Source organism: Triticum aestivum, chromosome 3A (genome assembly GCF_018294505.1).
Source record: "Triticum aestivum cultivar Chinese Spring chromosome 3A, IWGSC CS RefSeq v2.1, whole genome shotgun sequence".
NCBI lineage: Eukaryota > Viridiplantae > Streptophyta > Magnoliopsida > Poales > Poaceae > Triticum > Triticum aestivum.
In genome coordinates this window covers 381384391-381410975 of record NC_057800.1, presented here as the reverse complement: position 1 = coordinate 381410975, position 26585 = coordinate 381384391, and the positions used below count along the sequence as shown (strand labels likewise).

Genomic DNA, 26585 nt, shown 5'->3' with positions numbered 1-26585 from the left:
ACGGAAGCATAATCGAGCTTGATGCCCATGTTTTTGCACCAGAGTTTTACCTCGTCGGCCGTGAAGTTCGTGCCGTTATCAGTGATGATGCTGTGGGGGATACCGTAACAGTGTACAACCCCGGATATAAAGTCTATCACCGGTCCGGATTCGGCCGTCTTAACAGGCTTGGCTTCTATCCATTTGGTGAACTTATCCACCATGACCAGTAAGTATTTTTGCTTGTGGGTTCCGCCTTTAAGGGGTCCAACCATGTCAAGCCCCCAGACCGCGAAGGGCCAAGTAATGGGGATAGTTTGGAGGGCGGTGGGTGGCATATGGCTTTGGTTTGCAAAGAGCTGGCAACCGGTGCATCGTTGGACTAAGTCCTGAGCGTCTGCCCGGGCCGTCGGCCAATAAAAGCCTGTACGGAAGGCCTTGCTTACAAGGGACCGAGCTGCAGCATGATGACCTCCGAGTCTGGCATGAATTTCAGCCAGGAGGTTCCGCCCCTCCTCTTCGGAGATGCACCTTTGAAGGACTCCGGTAGTGCTTTTCTTATAAAGTTCTCCCTCGTGGACTCTGTAGGCTTTGGATCACCGCAATATGCAGCGTGCCTCATTTTGGTCCTCGGGGAGTTCCTGCCCAGTAAGGTAGGCAAGGAATGGTTCTGTCCACGGGGCGACGATGGCCATTATTACGTGGGCTAAAGGTGTTATTTCATTGGCAGAGCCTCCGATTGTGTCAGGATCTTCGGTGTCGGGCGGTGCGGTTGGGTCCGGGCTGTTATTGTTCGGCTCCCCTTCCCATACTACGGTTGGCTTGAACAGCCTTTCCAAGAAGATGTTGGGGGGACTACATTGCGTTTTGCGCCGATGCGTGCCAGGACATCTGCCGCCTGATTATTTTCCCGGGCTATATGGTGAAATTCAAGCCCCTCGAACCGAGCTGATATTTTTAGGACGGCGTTGCGGTAAGCTGCCATTTTTGGATCCTTGGCATTGAAGTCTCCATTTATTTGGGATATTGCAAGGTTCGAGTCCCCGCGCACCTCTAGGCGTTGAATGCCCATGGATACTGCCATCCGGAGACCATGTAAAAGGGCCTCATATTCGGCTGCATTGTTGGAGTCTGTGTACATAATCTGGGGTACGTATTGAACTGTGTCTCCTGTGGGGGACGTCAAAACGACGCCGACCCCCAGTCCGGCCAACATTCTGGAGCCGTCGAAATGCATGATCCAATTTGAATATGTGTCGTACTCTTTAAGGAGTTCGGCCTCCGTCCATTCCGCGACGAAGTCGGCCAAGACTTGTGACTTGATGGCTTGCCGTGGCTTATAAGTTATGTCGAACGGGAGGAGCTCAATGGCCCATTTTGCAATCCGGCCCGTTGCGTCACGGTTGTTTATAATATCGTTAAGTGGTACTTTCGAGGCTACTGTTATTGAACACTCTTGAAAGCAGTGTCATAGCTTCTGGGATGCCATGAATACCGCGTACGCAATTTTTTGATAATGCGGGTACCGTGATTTGCAGGGAGTGAGGACAGTGGACACATAATAGACCGGCTTTTGAAGGGGGGATTTGTGTCTGTCCGCTTCTCATTCGACGACGAGCACTGCGCTTACAACCTGATGTGTTGCTGCAATGTATAATAGCATTGGTTCGCCAATGTTTGGCGCGGCCAGGACTGGGTTTGTTTCCATTGTGGCTTTTATTTCGTTGAGTCCGGCCGTGGCTGCATCCGTCCATTTGAAGTGTTCGTTGCGCCGAAGGAGGCGGTAAAGGGGTAGGGCCTTTTCTCCCAAGCGGGAGATAAAGCGGCTTAGAGCCGCCACGCGTCCGGTTAACTTTTGTATTTGTTTGAGGTCCTTTGGGATATCCAGTTGTGACAGAGCTTGGATCTTGGCTGGATTTGCTTCAATTCCTCTACCGGATACAATGAAGCCCAAGAGCTTTCCGGCTGGAATGCCGAAAACGCATTTTTCTGGGTTGAGCTTGATGTCGTATGTTCGGAGGTTATCAAATGTGAGCCTCAAGTCGCCTACTAGAGATTCAACATGTCTTGTTTTGACGACCACATCATCTACATATGCCTCCACTGTTTTGCTGATCTGGCTTGCCAGACATGTCTGAATCATGCGCTGATATGTTGCGCCGGTGTTTTTGAGCCCGAAGGGCATCGTGTTGAAGCAGAATGGGCCGTATGTTGTGATAAATGCCATTGCGGCTTGGTCTGGTTCTGCCATCTTGATTTGATGGTAGCCGGAATATGCGTTGAGGAAACACAACGAATCGTGTCATGCGGTAGCGTCGATAATTTGATCGATGCGGGGGAGGGGGAAGGGATCCTTTGGGCAAGCCTTGTTAAGGTCTTTAAAATCAACACACAGGCGCCAGGATTTGTCCTTCTTTGGTACCATCACCAGGTTTGCTAGCCAGTCTGGATGTTTTATATCTCTGATGAATCTGGCCTCCAATAGCTTTGCTAGCTCCTCTCCCATGGCATGTCTCTTAGGTTCGGAAAAAGGTCGAAGAGCCTGTTTGACAGGTTTGAATCCTGTTTGGATATTTAAGCTGTGCTCGGCCAGCCTGCGTGGGATTCCTGGCATGTCTGAAGGGTGCCAGGCGAAAATGTCCCAGTTCTCTCGTAGGAACTCTCGCAGTGCAGCGTCTACATCAGGGTTTAACTGTGCCCCGATGGAAGCTGTTTTATTGGGGTCCGTTGGATGGACTTGGAATTTGACTATTTCGTCTGCCGGTTTAAAGGAGGTGGACTTGGATCTTTTGTCGAGTACCACATCGTCCCTATTCACCGTAGAGCGCAGCGCAGTCAGTTCCTCAGCCGCTAGGGCTTTGGATAGTGCCTCGAGGGCCAGTGCGGCTGTCTTGTTTTCGGCGTGGAGTGCTATGTCCGGATCACTAGCGAGAGTGATGATCCCGTTAGGCCCGGGCATCTTGAGCTTCATGTACCCGTAATGGGGTATTGCTTGGAAGATTGTAAATGATTCCCGCCCTAGCAGAGCGTGATAACCGCTGCTGAACGGAGCCACATGGAACATGACCTCTTCGGACCTGTAATTATCCGGCGTGCCGAACACCACATCTAGTGTGATTTTTCCTGTACAACGCACTTCCCGACTGGGGATTATTCCTCTAAAGGTTGTGCTGCTTCGCTCAATGCGGTTCCAGTCTATTTCCATTTTTTGAAGGGTTTCCTCATAAATGAGGTTCAATCCGCTGCCGCCGTCCATGTGTACCTTGGTAAGACGAAAGCGGTCCACTATTGGACTGAGGACCAATGCGGCTGGTGCTCGGGCTGTTCGGAATTTAGGTTTATCACTGGTGTTAAAGGTAATAGCCGTGTCACTCCATGGGTTTATTGTTGCTACTTGGTAGACTTCGGCAAGGCTGCGGAGTGTCCTTTTTCGCATATTATTTGATGCGAAAGTCTCGAAGACTGTTAATACCGTATTGGTGTCTCTGGGGTGGCTTTCTGTGGCCTCCGGAATTAGGAGATTTTCGCCAATTTTGGCCACCTGCCGGAGTATCCAACATGCTCTGAGGCTGTGAGTTGGTGTGGCGTCCTCTGTACTGTGAATTTTACAGGGTCCATTGAGCCATCCTTCCAGTACAGTTCCATGCCCTGTAGAGGGTTTTTGCTTTTTAGTGCTTGACCCGGGTGTCTGGTGATGATGCACCCTTTTATTTCGGACTGGGTTTGTATTCAGGGCCGGATTGTCCCAAAATTTGATTTCGGTTTTCCAGGCGCTTTCCATCGCACAGTACTTTCGTACAATGGACGCCAAGTCAGCGAAGTGTGTAATATCACGGCGACTTATGGCGTTGAGTATTCCCTTGTCCGTGCAATTATTGCAGAAGATTGAGATTGCGTCTTCCTCGCGGCAGTCCCTTAGCATGTTCTTAACCAGGAGGAATCTGGCCCAGTAATGATGTACTGTTTCATCGGGCTCTTGCCTGATTTTGGATAGATCGCCTATGTTGGGGTGGGTGGGTGGAATTAAATCCGAAGCCTCACCCCAACTGAGGCTCAGAGGCCGAGGAATTTCCGAACTCGAAAATTTGGATTCCTGGATGTTGTCCAATGAATCCAGCCCGTCGCCTGACTCTAAGTTCAGGTCTTGAGTGATATCCTCCCCTCCACGGGTATCCGGCTTGGAGGGATCGGGAATCCGGACGTAGCGAGTCCTTAAGATAGATGAAGGGTCGCCGCACTGTCCCTCTACCACGGCAACGTGATGGGTGACTTGGGGAGAGTTAATCTCTCTCAGATCGGGTTTAGGCCCAATCTGATCGTAATCCGTAGCGACTCCCAGGGCGGTGAAGCGAACCAAGAGTTTGTTTATGGAGGAGACCTCCATTGGATCTAACTGCTCGGCGAGTTCCGAGATGACATGAAGATTGTTTTCGATGGCTCGAGAAGTCATCGTCGGCGCAGAAGCCGAACAGGCGGTCATAAGAAAACCACCTAGCCGGAGGGTTTGGCCGACAGCCAAAGCTCCCTTAGCAACGGTGCCGTCTTTAAAGACGGGGCGAGGCATCCTTCCTAATGGCGACGACACAAAGGAACTCTCAATGAAAGCACCAATGTCGGTGTCAAAACTGGTGGATCTCGGGTAGGGGGTCCCGAACTATGCGTCTAGGCCAGATGGTAACAGGAGGCAAGGGACACGAAGTTTTACCCAGGTTCGGGCCCTCTCGATGGAGGTAAAACCCTACGTCCTGCTTGATTAATATTGATGATATGGGTAGTACAAGAGTAGATCTACCACGAGATCGAAGAGGCTAAACCCTAGAAGCTAGCCTATGGTATGATTGTTGTTGTGTATGTTGTCCTACGGACTAAAACCCTCCGGTTTATATAGACACCGGAGAGGGTTAGGGTTACACAAAGTCGGTTACAATGATAGGAGATCTACATATCCGTATCGCCAAGCTTGCCTTCCACGCCAAGGAAAGTCCCTTCCGGACACGGGACGAAGTCTTCAATCTTGTATCTTCATAGTCCAGGAGTCCGGCTGAAGGTATAGTCCGGCCATCCGGACACCCCCTAATCCAGGACTCCCTCACAAGGCATTAAGTAATTGGAGAAGCCTCCCCCAAGCTTGTGGGAGACTCTCTTCTTCAATTTGCACAAAATTATATATTTCCCTTAAAGCAGCTTGTTTCTTATGAGCAGGGAAATATTTAGCAGAGAAGTAATAAATCATATCCTGGGGACTACGCACACAACCAAGATCAAGAGAATTAAACCATATCTTAGCATCACCCTTTAATGAGAACGGAAATAATTTAAGGATATAATAGTAGCGAGTTTTCTCATCATTAGTGAACAGGGTAGCTATATCATTTAATTTAGTAAGATGTGCCACAACAGTTTCAGATTCATAGCCATAGAAAGGATCAGATTCAACCAAAGTAATTATCTCAGGATCGACAGAGAATTAATAATCCTTATTAGTAACAAGATAGGTGAACTAGCATGAGTAGGATCATATTTCATCCTAGCATTCAAAGTTTTTTGTTTTAGCTTAGCTAATAATTTCTTAAGATCACTCCTATCATTGCAAGCAAGAAAATCGCTAGCAGTTTCTTCATTCATAACATAGCCCTCAGGCACAACAGGTAATTCATATCTAGGGGGAGAATCTTCATCATCACTTTCATCAATAATATCAGTTTCAATAATTTCATTCTCTCTAGCCCTAGCAAGTTGTTCATCAAGAAATTCACCAAGTGCCACAGTAGTATCAAGCATAGAAGTAGTTTCATCATAAGTATCATGCATAACAGAAGTGGCATCATCAATAACATGTGACATATCAGAATGAATAGCAGAAGCAGGTTTGGGTGTCACAAGCTTACTCAAAACAGAAGGTGAATCAAGTGCAGAGCTAGATGGCAGTTCCTTACCTCCCCTCGTAGTTGAGGGATAAATCTTGGTTCTTGGATCTTTCAAGTTCTTCATAATGATAAGCAGATATAAATCCCAAGTGACTCAAAGAATAGAGCTATGCTCCCTAGCAACGGTGCCAGAAAATAGTCTTGATAACCCACAAGTATAGGGGATCGCAACAGTTTTCGAGGGTAGAGTATTCAACCCAAATTTATTGATTCGACACAAGGGGGGCCAAAGAATATTCTCAAGTATTAGCAGCTGAGTTGTCAATTCAACCACACCTGAAAACTTAATATCTGCAGCAAAGTATTTAGTAGCAAAGTAATATGATAGTGGTGGTAACATTGGTAAAAGGTAACGGTAGCAAAAGTAATATTTTTGGTGTTTTATAGTGATGATAACAGTAGCAACAGAAAAGTAAATAAGCGAAGAACAATATATGGAAAACTTGTAGGCAATGGATCGGTGATGGAGAATTATGCCAGATGTGGTTCATCATGTAACAATCATAACCTAGGGTGACACAGAACTAGCTCCAGATCATCAATGTAATGTAGGCATGTATTCCGAATATAGTCATACGTGCTTATGGAAAAGAACTTGCATGACATCTTTTGTCCTACACTCCCGTGGAAGAGGGGTCCTATTGGAAACTAAGGGATATTAAGGCCTCCTTTTAATAGAGTACCGGACCAAAGCATTAACACATAGTGAATACATGAACTCCTCAAACTACGGTCATCACCAGTAAGTATCCCGATTATTGTCACTTCGGGGTTAACGGATCATAACACATAATAGGTGACTATTGACTTGCAAGATAGGATCAAGAACTCTCATATATTGATGAAAACATAATAGGTTCAGATCTGAAATCATGGCACTCGAGCCCTAGTGACAAGCATTAAGCATATCAAAGTCATAACAACATCAATCTCAGAACATAGTGGATACTAGGGGTCAAACCCTAACAAAACTAACTCGATTACATGATAAATCTCATCCAACCCATCACCGTCCAACAAGCCTATGATGGAATTACTCATGCACGGCGGTGAGCATCATGAAATTGGTGATGGTGGAAGGTTGATGATGGCGATGGCGACGGATTCCCCTCTCCGGAGCCCCGAACGGACTCCAGATCAGCCCTCCCGAGAGAATTTAGGGCTTGGCGGCGGCTCCGTATCGTAAAACACGATGAATCCTCCTCCTGGTTTTTCTCTCCTCAAAAGTGAATATATGGAGTCAAGGTTGAGGTCAATTCGCGCCCAGGGGGCAGGCGCGCCCCCACCCTCGTGGATAGGTGGAGGCCCCCTGACGTGGATCTTCCTTCAAGTATTTATTATATATTCCAAAATAATTCTCCGTTGATTTTTAGGTCATTCCGAGAACTTTTATTTCTGCACAAAAATAACACCATGGCAATTCTGCTGAAAACAACATCAATCCGGGTTAGTTCTATTCAAATCATGCTAGTTAGAGTCCAAAACAAGGGCAAACGTGTTTGGAAAAGTAGATACGACGGAGATGTATCATGCGCTAGGTCGTTATCGTGCACTCAGCTATGTCGTTGGAATTGATGGACTCACTTTTGCCTTTGAAGCCTTCCGATGTTATCGTCATTAGATGGCCTTCAGCCATATTATTGTAATAAGTTCTCTTTGGAGACATTTCGATGTAATAAATGTGATTGCACTCTGTTATAAATCCTTCAAGTACTGTGTGTGTGTGTCAGCATTACCAATCCAGGGATGACACTTATACACAAAGATTTGACCGTTTGAGGTCGGATCGCTACAGTATTAAAGTAGCCACCTTAAGTTTCCCTTAGTTATTATCTCTCAACTTGCATGATTCTCACATACCAATCCCCGTCTACGAGCATGGCCAAGCAATATGAGCATAACGTATATTCCCAGGGTGTTTCAAAGGTAATAGGTTCCTACCTCATGAACTAGATATCAAAGCCACATGTTCCCAATCCTACTCATGCAATATTTGAGGGTAAAACTAATGCATAAAAACTGCGTATGATAAGTATGATCAAAGTGTGAACTTGCCTTGGTGACGATCGATAAACCCTAGAGATTTGTAGTAGCAAGCTTCGCACTCCGGAAAATCTATCATAGACAGACAATAGCATACATAAGCACTCAAGCATGAAGATGCAAAGAAAACCGAAGAAAAAGATCTTAACGAAAAGGTTAGGCCAAGAACTTCGATTTGCAAAAAGAACCAACCAAATCGGAATTACGAAACTCAAGTTACGATCAAAAGAAGTTCAAATTAAAATCTGTTTGAAACCAATTTTTAAACTTTCAAAAATATGTTTAAGTTGGTTAGCTGGACAGAGGGGATCATAACGAAGAAATTGGTGTTGGTTTCGTTGGATTTGACTAAGCGAGCAAAAAGTTACGAGGGTTTAAAAATCAAGGGCTAATCTATGAAGAAATATTCACGGATGGGTCCCTGGCCGAAAATAAAACAGAAAAAGAAAAACCTATCGGACTAACGTTCGTTACGAAAACCCAACGAACAAAAACGTTCGTTGATACTACCTAAACAGAAAACATTCGTTAATTAACTAAACTAAATTTAAAAAACCGGGTTTAAACAAAAAACCGAAAACTAAAAGAATACCGGACCGGGTGGCAGTTTTACCAGTTTGGGCGGTTCGACGACGGTGGCGGCTCTCTAGCGATGGCGGCAAGGCGACGGCTCGGGCGAGGCGACAAACGGCGACGGCTCCGGCGGCGGTGGCTTGCGGCGGCGACGGCTACTTGCAGCAACGGTGGTGGTTGCGGTTAGGGAGAGATGGGGTTGGGGAGGCCCGGTATTTAAAGGGGGGACGACGGCTTGGGCAAGGGGGCAAGGCAGCGGAGGAGTCCGCCTCGGATACGGCGGCGGCCGGCGGCGTGTAGCGGGCAGACTCTCGCCCAGGGTCGGTGATGGCGCGCGGGGAAAGGCCGGCTGGGCTGGGCTTCGGCCCAGTTCGGCGGCCCGAAACATTTTTTTTAGAAAATAATTTTTCCAAAGAGACGAAAAATACGAAAAACATAACAAAAATATTTTTAAAAATTCTGGAAAATTCACATAATTCCCTCCTAATATTTGGACTAATGTGAACATTTTTCTGGATCTAATGCCTAAAATAAAAATAAATATTTTAGTAATAATAAAAATAATTAAACACGCCAATAAAATCAAATAAAATATATTTTATTCAAAATTAAATTTCCAATATTTCTTTACTGTTTTTGAAGAAGTCATATTATCTTCTCCCATTATTTTATTTGTTTGAACTTATTGGAAAAGTATTTTGAATAAATCTCTTTGATCCAATTTGCAATTTTTGTAAATTCAAAAAAATGGATTTTTTTTAGAAAACCTCCAACTCTCTCAATCGGTCATTGAGTTGCTTAAGGTTTATAGGATCAAAATTCAAATAAAACAAATTTCAAAAATGCATAAATGATGGATGCATATGAATGATCTAAATAACATCCAAAATGAAAATTGGGATGTTACAATAAGGACTCGCGTGAGATGGAATCCGTCGATAATTGGATCGAGGAACAATGCTGCCGAACCTCCATGACGGATACTAGTCGGGTGGTCTCTGCGATCGAAAGTGATCGGACAAGATGACCATGGGTTGAATTTTGGGGCGACTGGCTCTATGGCATAGACGTCCCTTAATGCGCGTTTGCGCTCCCGCTTAGGGATATGAGTAACATAGATCATATTCACCGTTTTTACTTCGGGGGGGGGGGGATTTCTTCTGTCCCCCTGTGTTCGGTTGGCGAGGCTCCTCATCGTCGTCCTCGTTGGGCGGTCCTTTCCCCTTATGTTCGATGTTTAGCTTACCGGCCTGTTTAAAGACCCAACATTTTCTGTTGGTATGATTGGCAGGCTTGTCAGGGGTGCCATGAATCTGGCAAGGCCGATCGAGTATTCTGTCCAAACTAGATGGACCATCCTTGTTTCCTTTGAATGGCTTCTTCCGTTGACCGGGTTTAGAGCCACTGAATCCGGCATTGACCGCCGTGTCTTTGGTATCTTCGTTGTTGCTTCGACGCTTGTGTTTGTTGCGTCGTGGCTTGCCGTTGCCATCTCTGGCTTCGGAGGTGCCTGGGTCGCTGGTGCTGTTGCTTCTACAAGTGAGCCAGCTGTCTTCTCCCGCACAAAAGCATGTCATAAGTGCGGTGAGAGCTGCCATGGACTTCAGTTTTTCTTGGTCGAGGTGTCGGGCGAGCCACTCGTCCCGGACGCTGTGTTTAAAGGCCGCAAGGGCTTCGGTGTCCGGACAGTCTACAATTTGTTTGTTTAATTAAGAACCTGGTCCAGAGCTTCCAGGCTGACTCTTCGGGTTGCTGGACTATGTGACTAAGGTCATCGGCATCTGGAGGCCGAACATAGGTACCTTGGAAGTTGTCTTAAAAGGCATCCTCCAGATCTTCCCAGCTACCAATTGAGTTTTCTGGGAGGCTGTTTAGCTAGTGCCGTGCTGGTCCCTTGAGTTTGAGGGGGAGGTATTTGATGGCATGGAGATTGTCACCGTGGGCCATGTGGATGTGGAGAAGGAAATCTTCAATCCATATTGCGGGATCTGTTGATTCATCGTATGATTCAATGTTCACGGGTTTAAACCCTTCTAGGAACTGGTGCTCCATTACCTCATCAGTGAAGCATAAGGGGTGTGCGGCGCCTCTGTATCGGGCGACGTCATGACGCAATTCGGATGAAGTCCGTATGCGATTTTCGGCCCAGGTGAGATTATGCCTGTCAGGCCAAGCTGCTCGTCTTCTCATGTTGGGGCACGCCCCCTTGATCCATAGATTGATCTGGTTTGGTCTGCTCTATTATTGAGGTCTTGTCGTAGATCATAGGTGTATCCTGGAGCCGTTGTCTCTTCGCCCTTACGGCGAGGTGGTGCGTGTTGGTGTTCGGTGTGGGTGGATGCTTTGTCACGCCCACGTGGTGGCCGATCTGGTTCATCGGCGCGATCGTACTTCGACGGGTTTGGCTTCACGGCCTCGTCGTCGAATTGTGGCAGTAGCCGGCGCTTTGGATAAGTTTTTGTTGGGCGTTGAAGGCCATACTCTTCAGCAGCTAGGACCTGGGTCCATCTGTCGTTGAGCGTATCTTGTTCGGCTTGGAGCTGTTGCTGCTGCTTTTTTAGGCTTCTCGCAGTGGTGATTAGCTGGCATTTGAAGCGCTCCTGCTCGAGTGGTTCCTCTGGCATGATGAAGTCTTCATCACCGAGGCTCACATCGTCCTCGGAGAGCGGTAGATAATTACCGTCCTCCGAGTCCTCGTTCCCGACCGTATCGCCGGGGTTAACTTGCCCCTCCTCCACATCATCCTGTTCGGATGTGGGCTCGACAGGGGCTTCGGGGTCTTCGGCACCCTCCGGAGTGTTATCGTCTTTGGTGCCAGTATTACTGTCTTTGCCACGACGCGATTTTGAGCGGCGTCGCTGACGTCGACACTTTGGAGGTGCCTCAACAGGCTTGTCCTCAACTGGATCCTTCCTGTTGTCGTTGTCATCTTCTTTGAGTGTGTCCACCATATACATGTCATATGTGGTGGTGGCCGTCCAACGGCCGGTAAACGGTGGGTCCTGGCCTTGCTCGTCTCCGGCATCGTCGTCCATGTCGTCGATGTCTTCGAAGGCGTAATCCAGCATGTCGGTTAAATATTTGATAATGACTATGAAGTGGGTGGTGGGTAGGATGTAAAATTCCCTGCTCTCAGCTCCTAGTCCGGGTTGGGCGTAGTTCAGAGGTGATTCCTCTCTAATGGCGAGGGATCGCATTAAGTCCAGAGCCTCGTTTAATAGCGAGGTTTGTATAGGGAAATGAGAGTCCGCGGGGCCGCCCGGGGTGAAGGCCCCCTGGCCATGCTTGCTTAGCGCGGATTTCGAGAGTTTGGATCCGGAATCCGGGGTCGAGTCCAGCCTTTTAATGATAGGGGAACCCGGTCTAATCCCGAATTCGCCGTGGACACAATCGCCTCCGGATCCTTAATAGTGCGGTTCGCAGCACAGAGTCTGGTGGGCTCCAAACTCCCATCTTTGGATCTGGTGGTTTGCTCCGGATCTAAGGCCAGAGAAGTGGTCGGGGCCGCGAACCCTTCGAAGATCAAGTCTCCTCGAATATCAACAACATAATTTAGGTTCCCGAAACTGATCTGATGACCAGGGGCGTAGTTGTCGATCTGTTCGAGGTGGCCAATCGAGTTGGCACGCAGAACAAAGCCACCGAATACAAAAATCTGGCCGAGGAGGAAAGCTTCCCCGGAAACGGCATCGTTATAGATGATCGAACGAGCCATCGAGCCTTCTGTTGATGACACGGTGGAACTCTCAATGAAAGCACCAATGTCGATGTCAAAACCGGCAGATCTCGGGTAGGAGGTCCCAAACTGTGCGTCTGAGGATCGAAGGTAACATGAGGCAGGGGACACGATGTTTACCCAGGTTCGGGCCCTCTTAATGGAGGTAATACCCTACTTCCTGCTTGATTGACTTTGATGAGTATAGGGGTTACAAGAGTTGATCTACCTCGAGATCGTAATGGCTAAACCCTAGATGTCTAGCCTGTATGATTTGTCTTAGCCTCTACGGACTAACCCCTCCAGTTTATATAGACACCGGAGGGGCCTAGGGTTGTACAGAGTCGGTTTATAGAGAAAGGAAACTACACATCCGGATGCCAAGCTTGCCATCCATGCAAGGGAGAGTCCCATCCAGACACGGGGGAAGGCCTTCTATCTTGTATCTTCACGGCCCATCAGTCCGGCCCAGGTCACATAGCCCCGGGACCCCCTAATCCAGGACTCCCTCAGTAGTCCACCTCGGATAGATCCCATCCGGAAGATAGTACACATAGTTGTATGTGCGGCCATCTGATTCGAAGGTCACTAGTGGTTCTTCTCAATTTGCTAACTTGGCAAAAAGAGGTGACCGGCCGAGCACGTTGATGTCATTGCAAGATCCATGCGTCCCAAAATATGAATGCCAAAACCATGTTTCTTGATCGGCAATGGCCTCAAGGATGATAGTGGCATCCTTCCCACGACCCTTGAACTGTCCATGCCATGCTTTTGGGCAATTTTTTCATTTCCAATGCATGCAATCGATGGAGCCTAGCTGTAAGTGCATCTAGTGTCACCCCTAGTTGTTTTTGGAGTATTGACGATAAACTTGGTTGAGGGACTAATGTGTTTGTGAGATTCACAGGAGAACACATGTAGAAGTCCCTCTTAATTCAGTTTACCCATCGAAGATGACCCCTAAAAGTGTATGAAGACATTGAAGACAATGGTGGTTCGCGAAGACATTCGTGTTGAAGATAATGTCACGTGAAGACATTTGCTTGAAGGCAATGAAGCGTGAAGATTCGTAGTTTCATTTTTCTTTTTTCCCGAGTCATAGGAACCATCAAACTGTTAAGTGGGTCGAGGTAAACAAAGTCAGAAAACCGACATGATGCTCAACCTAAAGTCACATGTCTTCGACTGAAGATAATGAGAGAAAATCTCTTCCAAAATTGGTTGAGTTAGCTTTACTTGGAGCCCAAGTCATGCTGTCACATGTGTTTGAAATCCGACCATTGGACACATGTCGGTTGTCCATTGACCCAGGGTCATTTCGGACATATCATGTTAGGTTGCCTCCTGGCTATAAATAGCCCACCCCCTTCACTATAAGTTGGTGTCTGCTCCGAGTATTGTGTACGGTTTTTGTCGTTTGAGAGCAATCCACCTCCGAAGCCTTTGAGAGAGAATCCTTGCGAGGACAAACCCAAAACACCCAGAGCCCAAAGTGCATTAAGCATTACTGGAGCCTTTCTATTCTGTGTGAACCGAAGACTTATTACACTTGAAGACTATGATCTTCCAGTCGGTTAGGCATCGTGTTCTGAGCATCCAAGAGTCATTGTGGATTGCTGGTGAACAAAGTCTATGAAGGTTTGGAAGTCTACCTTGAAGACTTTCTTGAGTGATTGGGCGAGATCCGCGGGTCTTGGCTCAAGGGGAATAAGGTGAAGGCTTGGTCTTCTGAATTCAATCTCAGCCTCCCTAACCAGACATACAGTTGTCACAACAACTGGAACTGGTCTACCAAAACCTTGTCTTCATCAAGCAACTGGTTCTACCACTTCACTCATTTACTTACAGTTTAGCTTCGTGAAATCCTTGCTTGCTTGTTCTGTTCGAAGACATTGTGTGAAGACATTCTCTCTGACTGTGTATTTGTCTTCACACTATCTTCCAAATATGATTGGTTCTACCTAGCTGCTACTTGTCTTCATGCGTCTCCTTTATTGTACTTTGACACTCTTTGCATGCCTAGTGTAGTTTATCTTCCGCTGCATCCTGTTTAGTTACTGTTTTAGTTTCCTGTCTTTGAAGACATTGCTTGTTTCGAAGACTTCCATAAAAATCACCTATTCACCTCCTTTAGTTGATAACTAGAACTTTCACTAGCATACCTAGAAACCCACGAGCTTTGTTCATCTCCAAAAGCTCCGAGTGTCCCGAGCATTGGGTGCTCTCAAATACTCTGCACCAAACACTTCTACCATAGTCTTTGTAAATTGTTTGACATAGAAGATAGAGGTGCTCTCTGCCATCGCAAAGTTCTGATCAATGTAGTCCGCCGGAACGCATAGGCCATCATGTGCGAAGTGTCGGTGACCTTCTGCTCGTTGCTATGTCCAAGCAACCCGGCACAATTCCTTCTTTGCTCGAAGGATCGCATGTTGCTTCACGAAAATTGCAAATGTGTATGAACAAGTCTTTGGACATTCTGAACGGGCGTCAGAAGTACCACTGAAAAATGGATGGTGAACCAAAATAATTGCGCATCAACCTCTTGTGCATCGCCACTAGCATACACGGAACCGTCGTGCTTCGGCTTCTTCCTCTTGTGCATCGCCACTAGCATAGAAAGTCCTCTTCTTCGTTCAAATCAAATCCCTCATTCGATGAGGAATCTTCCACGAAAGAGGAGTCGCACGAGCTCATCTACAATGCGGAAATCACTGTCAAACTACCTCCCCAACCACAATACAAAAACCCTTCAAGTTTGCTCATTTTTACCTTGGGGGAATTTCGTCAAACACCTTGCTTGGGGGGAGGGAGGAAGAAATCGGTCGGTTGCGGCTTGTCCGGGCGGCGACGGCGGTACGACAGAGGAGACGACCGCAATCCCGCAGAGAAGACGACGTAGGCGGGCGAGCGGCTACGCGTGGCGGGAAGAACGGTAGGCGGGCGACCATCGGTTGGTCTTGGCTAGGAACAAGCCCAGCCCGACCACGACCTCGCCGTGGAAGGCATAACGGCGACCGGCCCGACCACAACCTCCAGCGGCTGAAAACGAATCGGGGCTGCGGGGGACAGCCGACGCTAATACCACGAGGCAGGCGGCGGGGGACAGGCGGGCGTAGTGGCAGCGTGGCGGGCGGCCGTCGGGCAGGCTGCAGCAGTGTCGATTTTGGGCCAAATTAGCCCATGACGCCGTTAGACGGACGGACGACGGTCGCGCGGAAGCGGGAGGAAGGCAGTTGGGTGGTTGGCGCGCGGCTGGCAAATTTACATCTCCTGTAGGTGGAGATGTATATTTGCATCACGTAGTGTTTTATTTATATCTCCGTGAGGCAGAGATATATTATATTTTTTTGCATATACATCATGTGTCGGAAAGGGGTTTTTGGGCCTCGAAAATGCAAAAGTAATTTTTTTCTGCAACTATTATTGGAGATGCTCTAACTTAGTAGGCACGTCCAAATAGTGTGGCTATGAATTTATTTATTTGTAGGCTACATAAAATAATAATTTTGTGGTTTAAAAACCAAAGACTAATTCCATTTGAAACTATATATATTTGTCTTTGTGGTGTACACCATAGCTTAGAAGATATACTGATGAAAACTTCATATGCACATACTACACATCTGTATATATAGTACATTTCTCCTTTAGAATATTTAGGGGTCTCAAAATAATAGTTGTAGCCTTTTAAACAAGTGCTCCATGTTACCTGAGAAGAGAAGAGTAATACGTATCCACGTTAAGGAAACATACCATATACACTATGTTTTCGTGGCGCGTAAACATCTATGTGGAACGTGACCAGATTGTTTTTCTCTCCTCCTTGCTCCCTGGCGGCTGGAACCCTAGCCGCCGCTAGGAGAGGCCATCTTTCAGCGCTGTCCTCCGGCGGCTCCCCTTCGTCGGCGACCTCGGTCGTCGGTGGTGAGGGGGGTCACTGATCCACACGTGTGGATTGTTTTTACTCACGTGTAGTCTATGTCTTTAGCCTGTTCATCGTCTTCGCTTCGGCGGCGACGATGAAAACGCTGAATAAAGATTTTTCGGATCCTTCCTAACGAGGCCATCGGTCCTACGGTTGGGGGTGGATTTGGAAGCCAGTCTGTTCAAGTAAGGATGGCGTGGCGGCGGCATCCTCGTGGTGGACCTGTGTCCTTGGGCTCCGCCGTTGCGACGACGTTTGCTCCAGCGTCGGTGTGGAGCTTGGGAGGTAGTCCAAGAGCGATTGCAGATTATGGTCTGCATCGACGACATCTGGAAGACGGAACGTGTGCTGGGTTCGTGATTCGTGGATGGCAGGCATAGTTTCCTCCTTCAGCGTCTTAGTCGTGATGGGATGCCAAATCTGGAGTTCGATGGCGTGTCCGGAGTGTTGCCCCAATACGATTCGTTCAACGACAATGGCTTTACTTTTGTTGAGCTATTTTGGAGGTCCGCAAAGCTGCATATCAGCGATGAAGCCGCGTCGAGTTCGGGTGAGGAGATAATTCGTCATTCTTTTCTTCGGTGGCTATTATGGTGATGCCGGAGATAGATGATGGGCGTTGGTGTCAAACTCAAAGATGTTTTGCTATCTTTTTAGTTTTGTCATGTCGGTTTTTACGTGATTTGTACTTTTTTTTTTATGATATGAATGAGATTATGATATGTTGGTGTCAAATTTAAAGATGTTTTGCTATCTTTTTAGTCTTGTCAGGTCAGTTTTTACGCGACTTGTATTTTGTTTTTTATGATATGAATGAGACACCAAACACGTATTACCATAACAAAAAACAGCTCTGGGGAACAGGCGATTTGGTGGAGGCGGTTCTAGAATCGAGCGCAAACAGGGCCAGACGAACCGGACCACCGGAACCACAATCTCGAGACAGACCGACCTGCCGGAGCGCGAGAGTCGAGGCGGCGGCCGGCGGCCGGCGGGGTAGGACAGGCCGGCAAGATGTCGTCGGTGTATGTGCTTGAGCCGCCGACGAAAGGGAAGGTGGTGGTGCAGACAACGGCCGGTCCGATCGACATCGAGCTGTGGGCCAAGGAGGCCCCCAAGGCCACGCGCAACTTCGTTCAGCTATGCCTGGAGGGCTACTACGACGGCACCCTCTTCCACCGGGTCATCAAGTCCTTCCTCATCCAGGGCGGCGACCCCACCGGCTCCGGCACCGGTGAGATCCTAAACCCTAACCAGACCTACGATATAGGGTTTCTGATTCCGGATTTCACTGTCGGTCTTTACCCAACTGAATCGCGGATTGTGCATCAAATTAATGATTAGTGTCTCAGTTTTGAATATCGTTCGAGCCATACATGTGATTGGTGGATTTGGGGGTGTTCTGAACTGAACCTGATGAGTATCTGACATCAATCTGCAGGGGGTGAGAGCATCTATGGGGCACCGTTCGCTGACGAGTTCCATTCACGTTTGAGGTTTAATCACAGGGGTTTATTGGCATGTGCCAATGCTGGCACACCTCATTCGAACGGAAGCCAGTTCTTTATTACCCTTGACCGCTGCGATTGGCTTGATAAGAAGAATACAATTTTTGGGAAGGTACGTGTCTACCTTGACTGTCCCCATTGGAGGTGATTATACAGTTTACCATGTATGTATGTGTGCGTCCAGGTCACTGGGGATTCTATCTTCAATCTTCTGGCCTTGGCTGATATCGAGACTGATAAGGATGATCGGCCTGTATACCCACAGAAAATTCTTTCAGTTGAGGTAGTTATTCCCCTCATGTTTCATTTAGTTCTGGTACTTCTGCAATGAAGCAGATTCTTCTATCTGTTTTACTGTTACTTGTGAAGCCTAAGTAGATGTTGCTTAGTTATGTGTGTTTCTGCTTTTATAGGTACTCTGGAACCCATTTGATGATATAGTTCCACGACAACTTAAGAAGATTCAGCCTGCTCCCAAGGCTGATGCTGAGAGGAAACCAGAGAAGAAAGCTGTTAAGTATGTTCTCTGCATGTTGGAACCAATTTTCCTTGCAAAGATAAGGTATCGGTGTTGGATTTCATTTGACTGTCCATTCATCCTGTAGGCAACTTAATGTGCTCTCGTTTGGAGATGAAGTAGAAGAAGAGGAGAATGAGGCAGCTTCTTTTGTGAAGGACAAAATAAAGAGTATCCACGATGTGCTCGATGACCCCCGTTTTCTTAAAGTGGAACCACAGGTTGAACAACTGGTGAGTATTATCAATTGTGTCCCTTGTGCTTGAGGAAATCTGTAGGATGTTAACCAATCCTTTGCTAGCAAACATATTGCACCACAAAAACCTAAAGAGACCTTGTCCAACTGGCGGACATGGCATTTTATACTGTGCAGCACACTTCTGCTATGTTAGTGTGCATACCATCTGAAACCAGAGATGTGTGTTGCTAGCTTTCTTACTTAGTCAACTTTATTCTTTTGACTTATAGTTGTGTAGATCATGCTTCCTCACTGGTTCCCAATCAACAACTTTAGAAGGCCAGTCACAAATGGGACCATTTTCTTTATTTTTTTCTAGCATTCTCTCTTTAACAGCACTAACTACCTAAGGAGCACTTTTGTACCGAGTGCTTTGTTGGACTAATTTCCTGTCTTTTGTCTTCTATTGATTATTCATATAGTTAAATATATTCCTGTTATACACCATTAATAACTCAAATACATTTTTCGTCTTGAATTGGTTTAGGACATGAGTTGTATCCTGGGCTCTGATCAGGTTTTGCTTAATAAGAGCTACTTGCTTACTATTGAATATTTTTAGACCTTGTCAAATTTGAACACCATTGTGCTTGTTGCAAATATCCAGTCCAAGGAGGAAGAGGAGAAGAAAAATGAAACTGTCCTATCTATCAGGGAGGCTTTAATCTCGAAGAAAGCTGAATCCAGAGAGCCAGAGCATGATCCAGAAAATGATGATTCTCCTGAAGATGAGAATGAGGAGGATTTTGACAACAGGATGCGTTCACGGATTCTAAAAAAGCGTAGAGAGCTTGGGGATATTCGGCAGAGTCAATCTTCCAAGAAAGGTAATTTGCTATTCCTGTTTCTATTAAGATGGCCCTTCTCCAGTTCAGCCATTTACTGTGCCATGACAGACATAATGAGAGGCAGGATTATGTAATTTCCTGCAGCTACTTGCATTTTTTTGGCTGATGTCACATGATTGCTGCATATAAGTTGGAAAACTGAGCAATCTGTTTCCCCCTCTTTGATACAGATAAAACTCATCAGAAGGATAAAGAATTACCAGCTCACAGGTTCTATTATTATGTCTACCTTATCCATATGTTCCTTATCCTTATTCCTTATGCACTGTGTTTTTCTTCTGCAAATATCTATTGGTAGTTTAGTTCAATGTGGTAGGTTATCGTTATGATGTTTTGATCAACCAGAATATCTGTTCTTGTGAACAACACTATTCCTACATGTCCTTTTAGTCCTGAGCTTTTGTTTAATACTAAGCGTTAGTTTCCTGAAAACTCATTTATAAGTCTGTTACTACTTACAAGTATTCATATCTGGTAACAGGCAATAAGTTACCCAGGGACATAATATCACCATTCTGAATGACAACAAATTATGTGATCTTTTTCATATTTAAACATAATCATATTGAAATTACTTTGTGACATAAGGTGCATAGTGGACGGCTAAAGCGTGCGGAGAATGTCAAGAGAGGGCGGGGTAGACCGAATTTGACATGGGAGGAGTCCGTTAAGAGAGACCTGAAGGATTGGAGTATCACCAAAGAGCTAGCTATGGACAGGGGTGCGTGGAAGCTTGCTATCCATGTGCCAGAGCCATGAGTTGGTTGCGAGATCTTATGGGTTTCACCTCTAGCCTACCCCAACTTGTTTGGGACTAAAGGCTTTGTTGTTGTTGTTGTTGTTGTTGTTTATATTGAAATTACTTTTCATTGGCTTGCCATTATGATAAATAGTTTAGTTCTGCATATTGTGTGGTCACAATTTTTCTTAGTAGGGTTACCATGTGTCGAATATAACATGTGGTAATCTAAACATAAGTATCTATGTCATGCAGATACTAGAAGAATGGTCTTGTGTGTGTCTGCATGTCTGAACAACAACCTTTTAGTCCCAAATAAGTTGGGGTAGGCTAGAGTGGAAACCCAAAAGATTTCGAAACTTGGTCATATTTCTGGCATGTGATGGCTAACTTCAACGCATCCCTTTCCATGGCTAGTTCTTTGGTGATATTCCAGTCCTTCAGATCTCGCTTTACGGACTCCTCCCATATCAAGTTTGGTCTACCTCGACCTCTCTTGACATTATGCATTGCATGCTATATCCTTCCGCTTCTGGAGGCCTCAGTTGTATATACCCAAATCATCTCAGACGATGTTGGACAAGCTTCTTTTCAATCGGCGTTACCCCAACTCTATCACTATCACGTATATCATCATTTTGGACCCGGTTCTTTCTTGTGTGGCCACATATCCATATCAACATGCGCATCTCTGCTACCCCTAACTGTTGGACATGTCGTCTTTTAATCGGCGAACATTCATCGCCATACAACATTGCAGGTTGAATCTCCGTCCTATAGAACCTGCCTTTTAGTTTTTGTGGCATTCTCTTGTCACAGAGGATGCCATAAGCTCAGCGCCCCTCATCCATCCAGCTTGATTCGATGGCTCACATGTTCATCGATATCATTCTGCAACATTGACCCCAAATGTGGAAAGGTGTCCTTCTGAGGTAACCATCTGCCCATCAAGGCTCCTCCTCGTGCCTAGTAGTACTGAAACTGCACCTCATGTACTCAGTTTTAGTTCTACTAGCCTAAGACCTTTCGATTTCAACGTCTGTCTCTACAACTATAACTTTCTATTAATCCCCGTTTGATTGTCGTCGACTAGCATCACATCATCCGCAAAGAGCGTACACCATGGGATATTTCCTTGTATAATATCCCTTGTGACCCCATCCATCACCAAAGCAAAAAGATAAGGACTCAAAGCTGACCCTTGGTGCAGTCCTATTACTTGGAAAGTCATCAGTGTCGCCATCATTTGTTTGAACACTTGTCGTAGCATTATTGTACATGTCCTTGATGGGGGTAATGTACTTTGTTGGGACTTTGTGTTTCTCCAAGGGCCACCACATTACAATCTGCGGTATCTTACAGTAGGCCCTCTCCAAGTCAATGAACACCCTGTATCTCTCCATAAGTTGTCTTACCAAGAAAATGCCTCCCATGGTCAACCTCCCAGGCATGAAACCATTTGGTCATGCTTGTCATTCTTCTTAAGCGGTGCTCAATGAATTTCTCTCATGATGTTACGGCCTGAAGTTCTCAAACATTCATGATGTTACAGACAGTTCATCATAAAAAGCTCTTAATACCATTCAAAACTGCTCTCCTGAAGCACAACTATCAAATACCTCCCAAGATGAAAAGAGGCTCAGAAAAAAAGTTCTTCACTACAACATTGAACAATAGCAACTACTCCCTCCGTTCCTAAATACTTGTCTTTCTAGGCATTTCAACAAGTGACTACATACGGAGCAAAATGAGTGAATCTACACTCTAAAATATGTCTACATACATCCGTATGTAGTAGTCATTTGAAATGTCTAGAAAGACAAATATTTAGGAACGGAGGGAGTAAAATATTATATTTTTTCCTGTGCGTATCATTTATGCACTCTTAGCTTGCAGAATAGGGGAATAAACTAATGCTACATACATATTAGGGCATGTGAAATTATAGCTCTTTAACTCTTTTCAGCTAAAAATGTAGGGGGGACCCTGACAGTTATAGCTCTTCAACTAATTTTGTAAAAAAAAAAAAAAGGGCAACCTGGTGCGTGTAGCTCCCGCTTGCGCAGGGTCCAGGGAAGGGTCCGACCACTTTGGGTCTATAGTACGCAGCCTTTCCCTACATTTCTGTAAGAGGCTGTTTCCAGGACTTGAACCCATGACCTCATGGTCACAAGGCAGCAGCTTTACCACTGCGCCAAGGCTCCCCTTCTTCAACTAATTTTGTAAAGCCTCTAAATTTCAGTTACATGGTGATAGGCTGATAGCAAGTCCACAACACTTGCTAAATGATATGGCTAGAGAACCACAAGTACCCGTAGCTGAATTGATAGGTCTACTTTTTTTTACTGGAGCTGAACGGAATAGAGAACCACAAGTACTCGTAGCTAAATGATATGGCACTATGCGACGGCATACTTGTCGACCATGATGAACTCGAGGGCGGCGCCGCCCTGGAAGTACATGAAGTGGCTCACATATGTGGGAGTTCGCCAGCGCAAGTGCCTTGGAGGCTGGCCTGCCACTGGATGATGTGGAGGAGCAGCCCCTGACTCTAGAGGATGACATCTTCAGCATGCTGTGAATTGTAATCTAGGCTTCCCTGACTTTCGTTGACCGGATATGGTGGATGCGACCTTGTGAGAGCCAGACACAACTTGTCCGGATGACGGGGAACTCTGTGGCCCGTGGAGTCGATCAGCCCTGACATCTCTAAGCCTCGTGCAGTGAGGTGCCCGCTCTCTGCGCTGGTACGCCTCACCCTTTCTCGGCCACCGCGTCCGCCCTGCAGCCGACACATTGAACGGGTTGAGTGGCGCCTAGCTGTCAGCTAGGGTTAGGAGGGAGCGGCGGGCGTGTGGGACGAAGCGGGAGGGAGCAGTAAAACGGGGGAGGCTCAAGGGCAACAAAAAATACTCGATGCTCCACGACTGGCTGACAAAGGAACCAGCGACACTGGGGTGCGAGGAGAGTGCAGCATTTCGAGCAGCCTCATGGTTTGGGGGGATTGTGTAGATACACAATAATTCTTTTCGGTAACCGGGTTACGATGTGTTGAATATAATGTATCTTTATTTAGTCTTACCATACCTGTACTATGCAGATAGTGGAAGAAGAGTCTTGCTTGTTTGCACGTTTGAAACACTTCGAAATTTAAACAGTATTCTGCTATAATCTACTCCCACAGTTGCTCCTGATTTTATTAACAATATGTTGGTAATCTAGTTTAGCAGTTGTCCTCTGAATTTATTAACAATTTAAATGTCCACAGGAGTGATGACGACGACGACGACGATGATCATCAATCATCAAAATCACGGAAACTGTCTTTGAAGAAAAAAGGTATTGGCTCTGAAGCCAATACTGAAAGGATGTCCAGAGGAGATGTTAATTTGCAACTGCTAAATCCAGCTGAACAAGAGAAACATTTGAAAAAACAGAGAAAACGCAGCCTCCAAGGCCGTGAAGAGGAGGTATTGTTTTTCTGCTTTCTTGTGTCCACCTTCCTTGTGCCATTTCATGATGGATCATGCATATTCATATTCCAGCTGACATCTCTTCTACGTGTCAGCTTTTGCTCTTGAAGTTGAGTGCCTAACTGTTTCTTAAACGTCAATTTTTTTCGTTAGACTTTAGCAAAGTTACAGAAGTTCAAGGCTTCCTTGATGAGTAATAAGCCTGCTAATATGGAAACAAAGGCAGAAGACAGTGAGGACTACAAAGAGTGGCATGCCAACCGTCTCACTTTCGCACCTGAATCTTCGAAGGTACTGGTATCTTTGCGGCTCTTCTTTTTCCCGCGCACACAAGGGAAATTGATGCATGAACCTATTTTATCTTTATACAGGATGGTATGACTAGGAAGGATGATCCAAATGACTATGTAGTGGTTGACCCTCTTCTGGAGAAAGGAAAACAGAAGTTTAACAAGATGCAAGCGAAGTTAAAGAAGAGAGATCGTGAATGGGCTGGCAGATCTCTCACATGACCCCTTTTGAGGTGCGTCTGCTAATCTTTCTAGTGACAAATAAATTGGATGGTAGTAGTACCGAACAAATGCTTTGAGCCTTTTATGTAGCTTGTTATCATACCACATTGTAGCGTTGCAGTATCTATAATTCGTTGTGTCTCAGATAAATCTTCTCAGTGATAGTATATCCTTCTGAATTTCTCCCACTTCTCGTTGACTAATTAATTAACACCCGCCTCCTTTTGCCCCCAGAGTTGCATCGTGCAAAAATGTAAACCATCGTACCGTGCAATGTGGCTGCTGCAGTTTTGGTGTTGAGTTGGATTCGGAACCTGAGCATAACAGATTCAGGTTCGTAATGGTAGAGTGACCACATGTGGACTGTCTGTACCAAACTGTAAATAGCAATTGTAGAATACTTTTTTTTAATTGAGAAAAACATTTTGATAATTTACCCTTTAACAAGGCAACGTTACTGTAACATCTGAGATGCACCCTGTCGCATGCCATGCGTATTATAGCCTATCATGTCAACTCTAATCTAAAACAGTTTTGCTAAGTCTCAGTCGACTTAGACTTCGTTAATATTCCTTTGATCTTGCACGGGGACCTGTACAAAAAATTTCTTTTCAGTTTTTTTTTCCTTATATACTACCTCCGTTCCATATCAATACTAAATCAGCGACGAGTAATATGGAACGGAGGGAGTATATCACTTGAGACTTGGTTTGAGACCTAGACACACCCAATCTAAAATGGCCAATGCTAGGCGCTGGCCGACCGGCCGGGAGCTCAGATGGGTCACCCCACGCGCCGTCCGATAGGGGCAGTCATCAGCCGTTGGATCCCACATCTCAGATTTGATCGGCAAAAGAAGCAAACGAGGAATAATCCCACATATCTCGTCCCCTGCTCCCAACGGCGCCCACGGAGTGCCACCCAACGCCTGCAGCAGCTTGCCGTTGCCACCCACTCATGCAGCACACTCGCTGGTCTCGTTGCTGCAGACCCGCTTGGCCGCTCCCAGTACTAGCGGCCTTGTTGTCCATAGAAGCAGCCTTGCCTTGCCGTTTCCATGCCACTCCTCGTCGGTCCCAACTATAAAAGTGCATGCTCTAGCCAATGCAATTAAAAGACCGATCTGATAGAAGAGACTAGGCAGTATATTATACGTCAACACTCCTCCTCACGTGCGGCTTCTTCATGCCTAAACGTGGACTGAAAGAGGGCTGCAATTTAATGCGCCAGCTGGGTCTGCAATTTAATGTGCCAGCCGGGTCTTGAACTCAAGACCTTCACGAAATCAGTAAGGGCCGAGGTAGACACAATAGCCTGACGTAGAGCGACACGTGTTCGCCGTCTATCTCTCTGCCAACCCCGTCCACCATCGCCGTATGAAGCATATTGAGTTCGACATTCACTTCGTTCGCGAGCAGGTGGCTCTTGGAAAGGTTCGTGTTTTGCACGTTCCTACCACTCAGCGGTTTGCCGATGTCATGACTAAAGGACTATCGACCCCAGTCTTTGAGGAGTTTTGGTCCAGTCTCTGTGTCTCCGGCGACGCTTCGACTGCACGGGAGGGGAAGGGGGGTGTTGAGAGTACGTTGTCCACTGCATGTGTATGGGACTTGGGTCTGTATTTATACCGTTGTATTTCTCTCTCCCCCTTGTATATTTGTATATCTTGAGAGACAAGTAGAGGCCGGTCCACCCTGTACCTATGTATGTGCACTATGCACACGATTAATGATTATCGATTCGTGCAATCTCATTCTTCCTAACTAACACCAGCATCAGGTCGCCGCACCTTGCCTCGCCGGTTCAAGCGCCACACCTTGCCGTCTCAGCGCGCCTCGCTCGTTGCAGCACCTGTGCCCATCGGTCCCAGCAATCCTCGTAGCATCTGAGTTGTCGGTCTCAGCAATCAGCGAAGCCGGTTCCAGCAATTGACCTTGTCTGATGCAGCAATCCATGTCCTCGGTTCCAACATCAGGCGTTGTCATGGTCCCCCTAGCTTGCAGCAACCCGTGTCGTCGGTTCCAGCATTAGGCAATGTCGGTCCCACCATCGATGTCGGCCGCTCCCAGCATCCCCACCGGCCACTTCCAGCATCGCCACCCTGTGGTTGTAGCGGCCAAACCAGCCGCTCCTAGCATCGATGACGTTCATCGGTTGTTACCCCGTTTACAGACTTCGGCCGCGGAAAAGAATTCTATAAGACCAGGTCTCATCCAAGACCCATCCTGATGGATGACACGTGACATTTATAAATCACAAAGCATCTATTCCACCCCCACTTGAAATAGGGGGGGGGGGGATTAGATGCTTTGGGATTTATGAATGCACGTGTCATCCATGAGAATGGGTCTCATCTGCTAACCGTGAGACCTGGTCTCATATAATTTTTTTCCTTCGGCGCAGCATCTTTCCAACAATAGTTTGCCCTGGTTGCCTTGGAGAAAGCAGAGGATATATGACGGGCTCGGATCATGCCTTACGGCCTTATCGGGAAGGAAAAGAGCAGCAGCGGCATGTAAAGTCAATATACAGCCCCCCCCCCCCCCCCCCCCCCCCCCCACTCAAGTTTGTGAATGAGCCAGCAC

The 26585-nt window shown here is 46.5% G+C and overlaps 1 protein-coding gene across 1 annotated transcript; it reads left to right on the top strand.

Annotated features, from left to right (window-relative positions):
- The first annotated feature begins 17016 nt into the window (after positions 1 to 17016).
- On the top strand, positions 17017 to 24444 carry LOC123061352 (peptidyl-prolyl cis-trans isomerase CYP57). The gene is made up of 11 exons (XM_044484428.1): positions 17017 to 17399; positions 17607 to 17785; positions 17858 to 17956; positions 18087 to 18190; positions 18279 to 18423; positions 19036 to 19255; positions 19447 to 19486; positions 23284 to 23485; positions 23642 to 23779; positions 23860 to 24011; positions 24235 to 24444. The coding sequence occupies exons 1-10, from the start codon at positions 17180 to 17182 to the stop codon at positions 23998 to 24000; spliced, it is 1488 nt and encodes a 495-aa protein (XP_044340363.1). The 5' UTR covers positions 17017 to 17179; the 3' UTR covers positions 24001 to 24011; positions 24235 to 24444.
- Positions 24445 to 26585: the final 2141 nt, after the last annotated feature.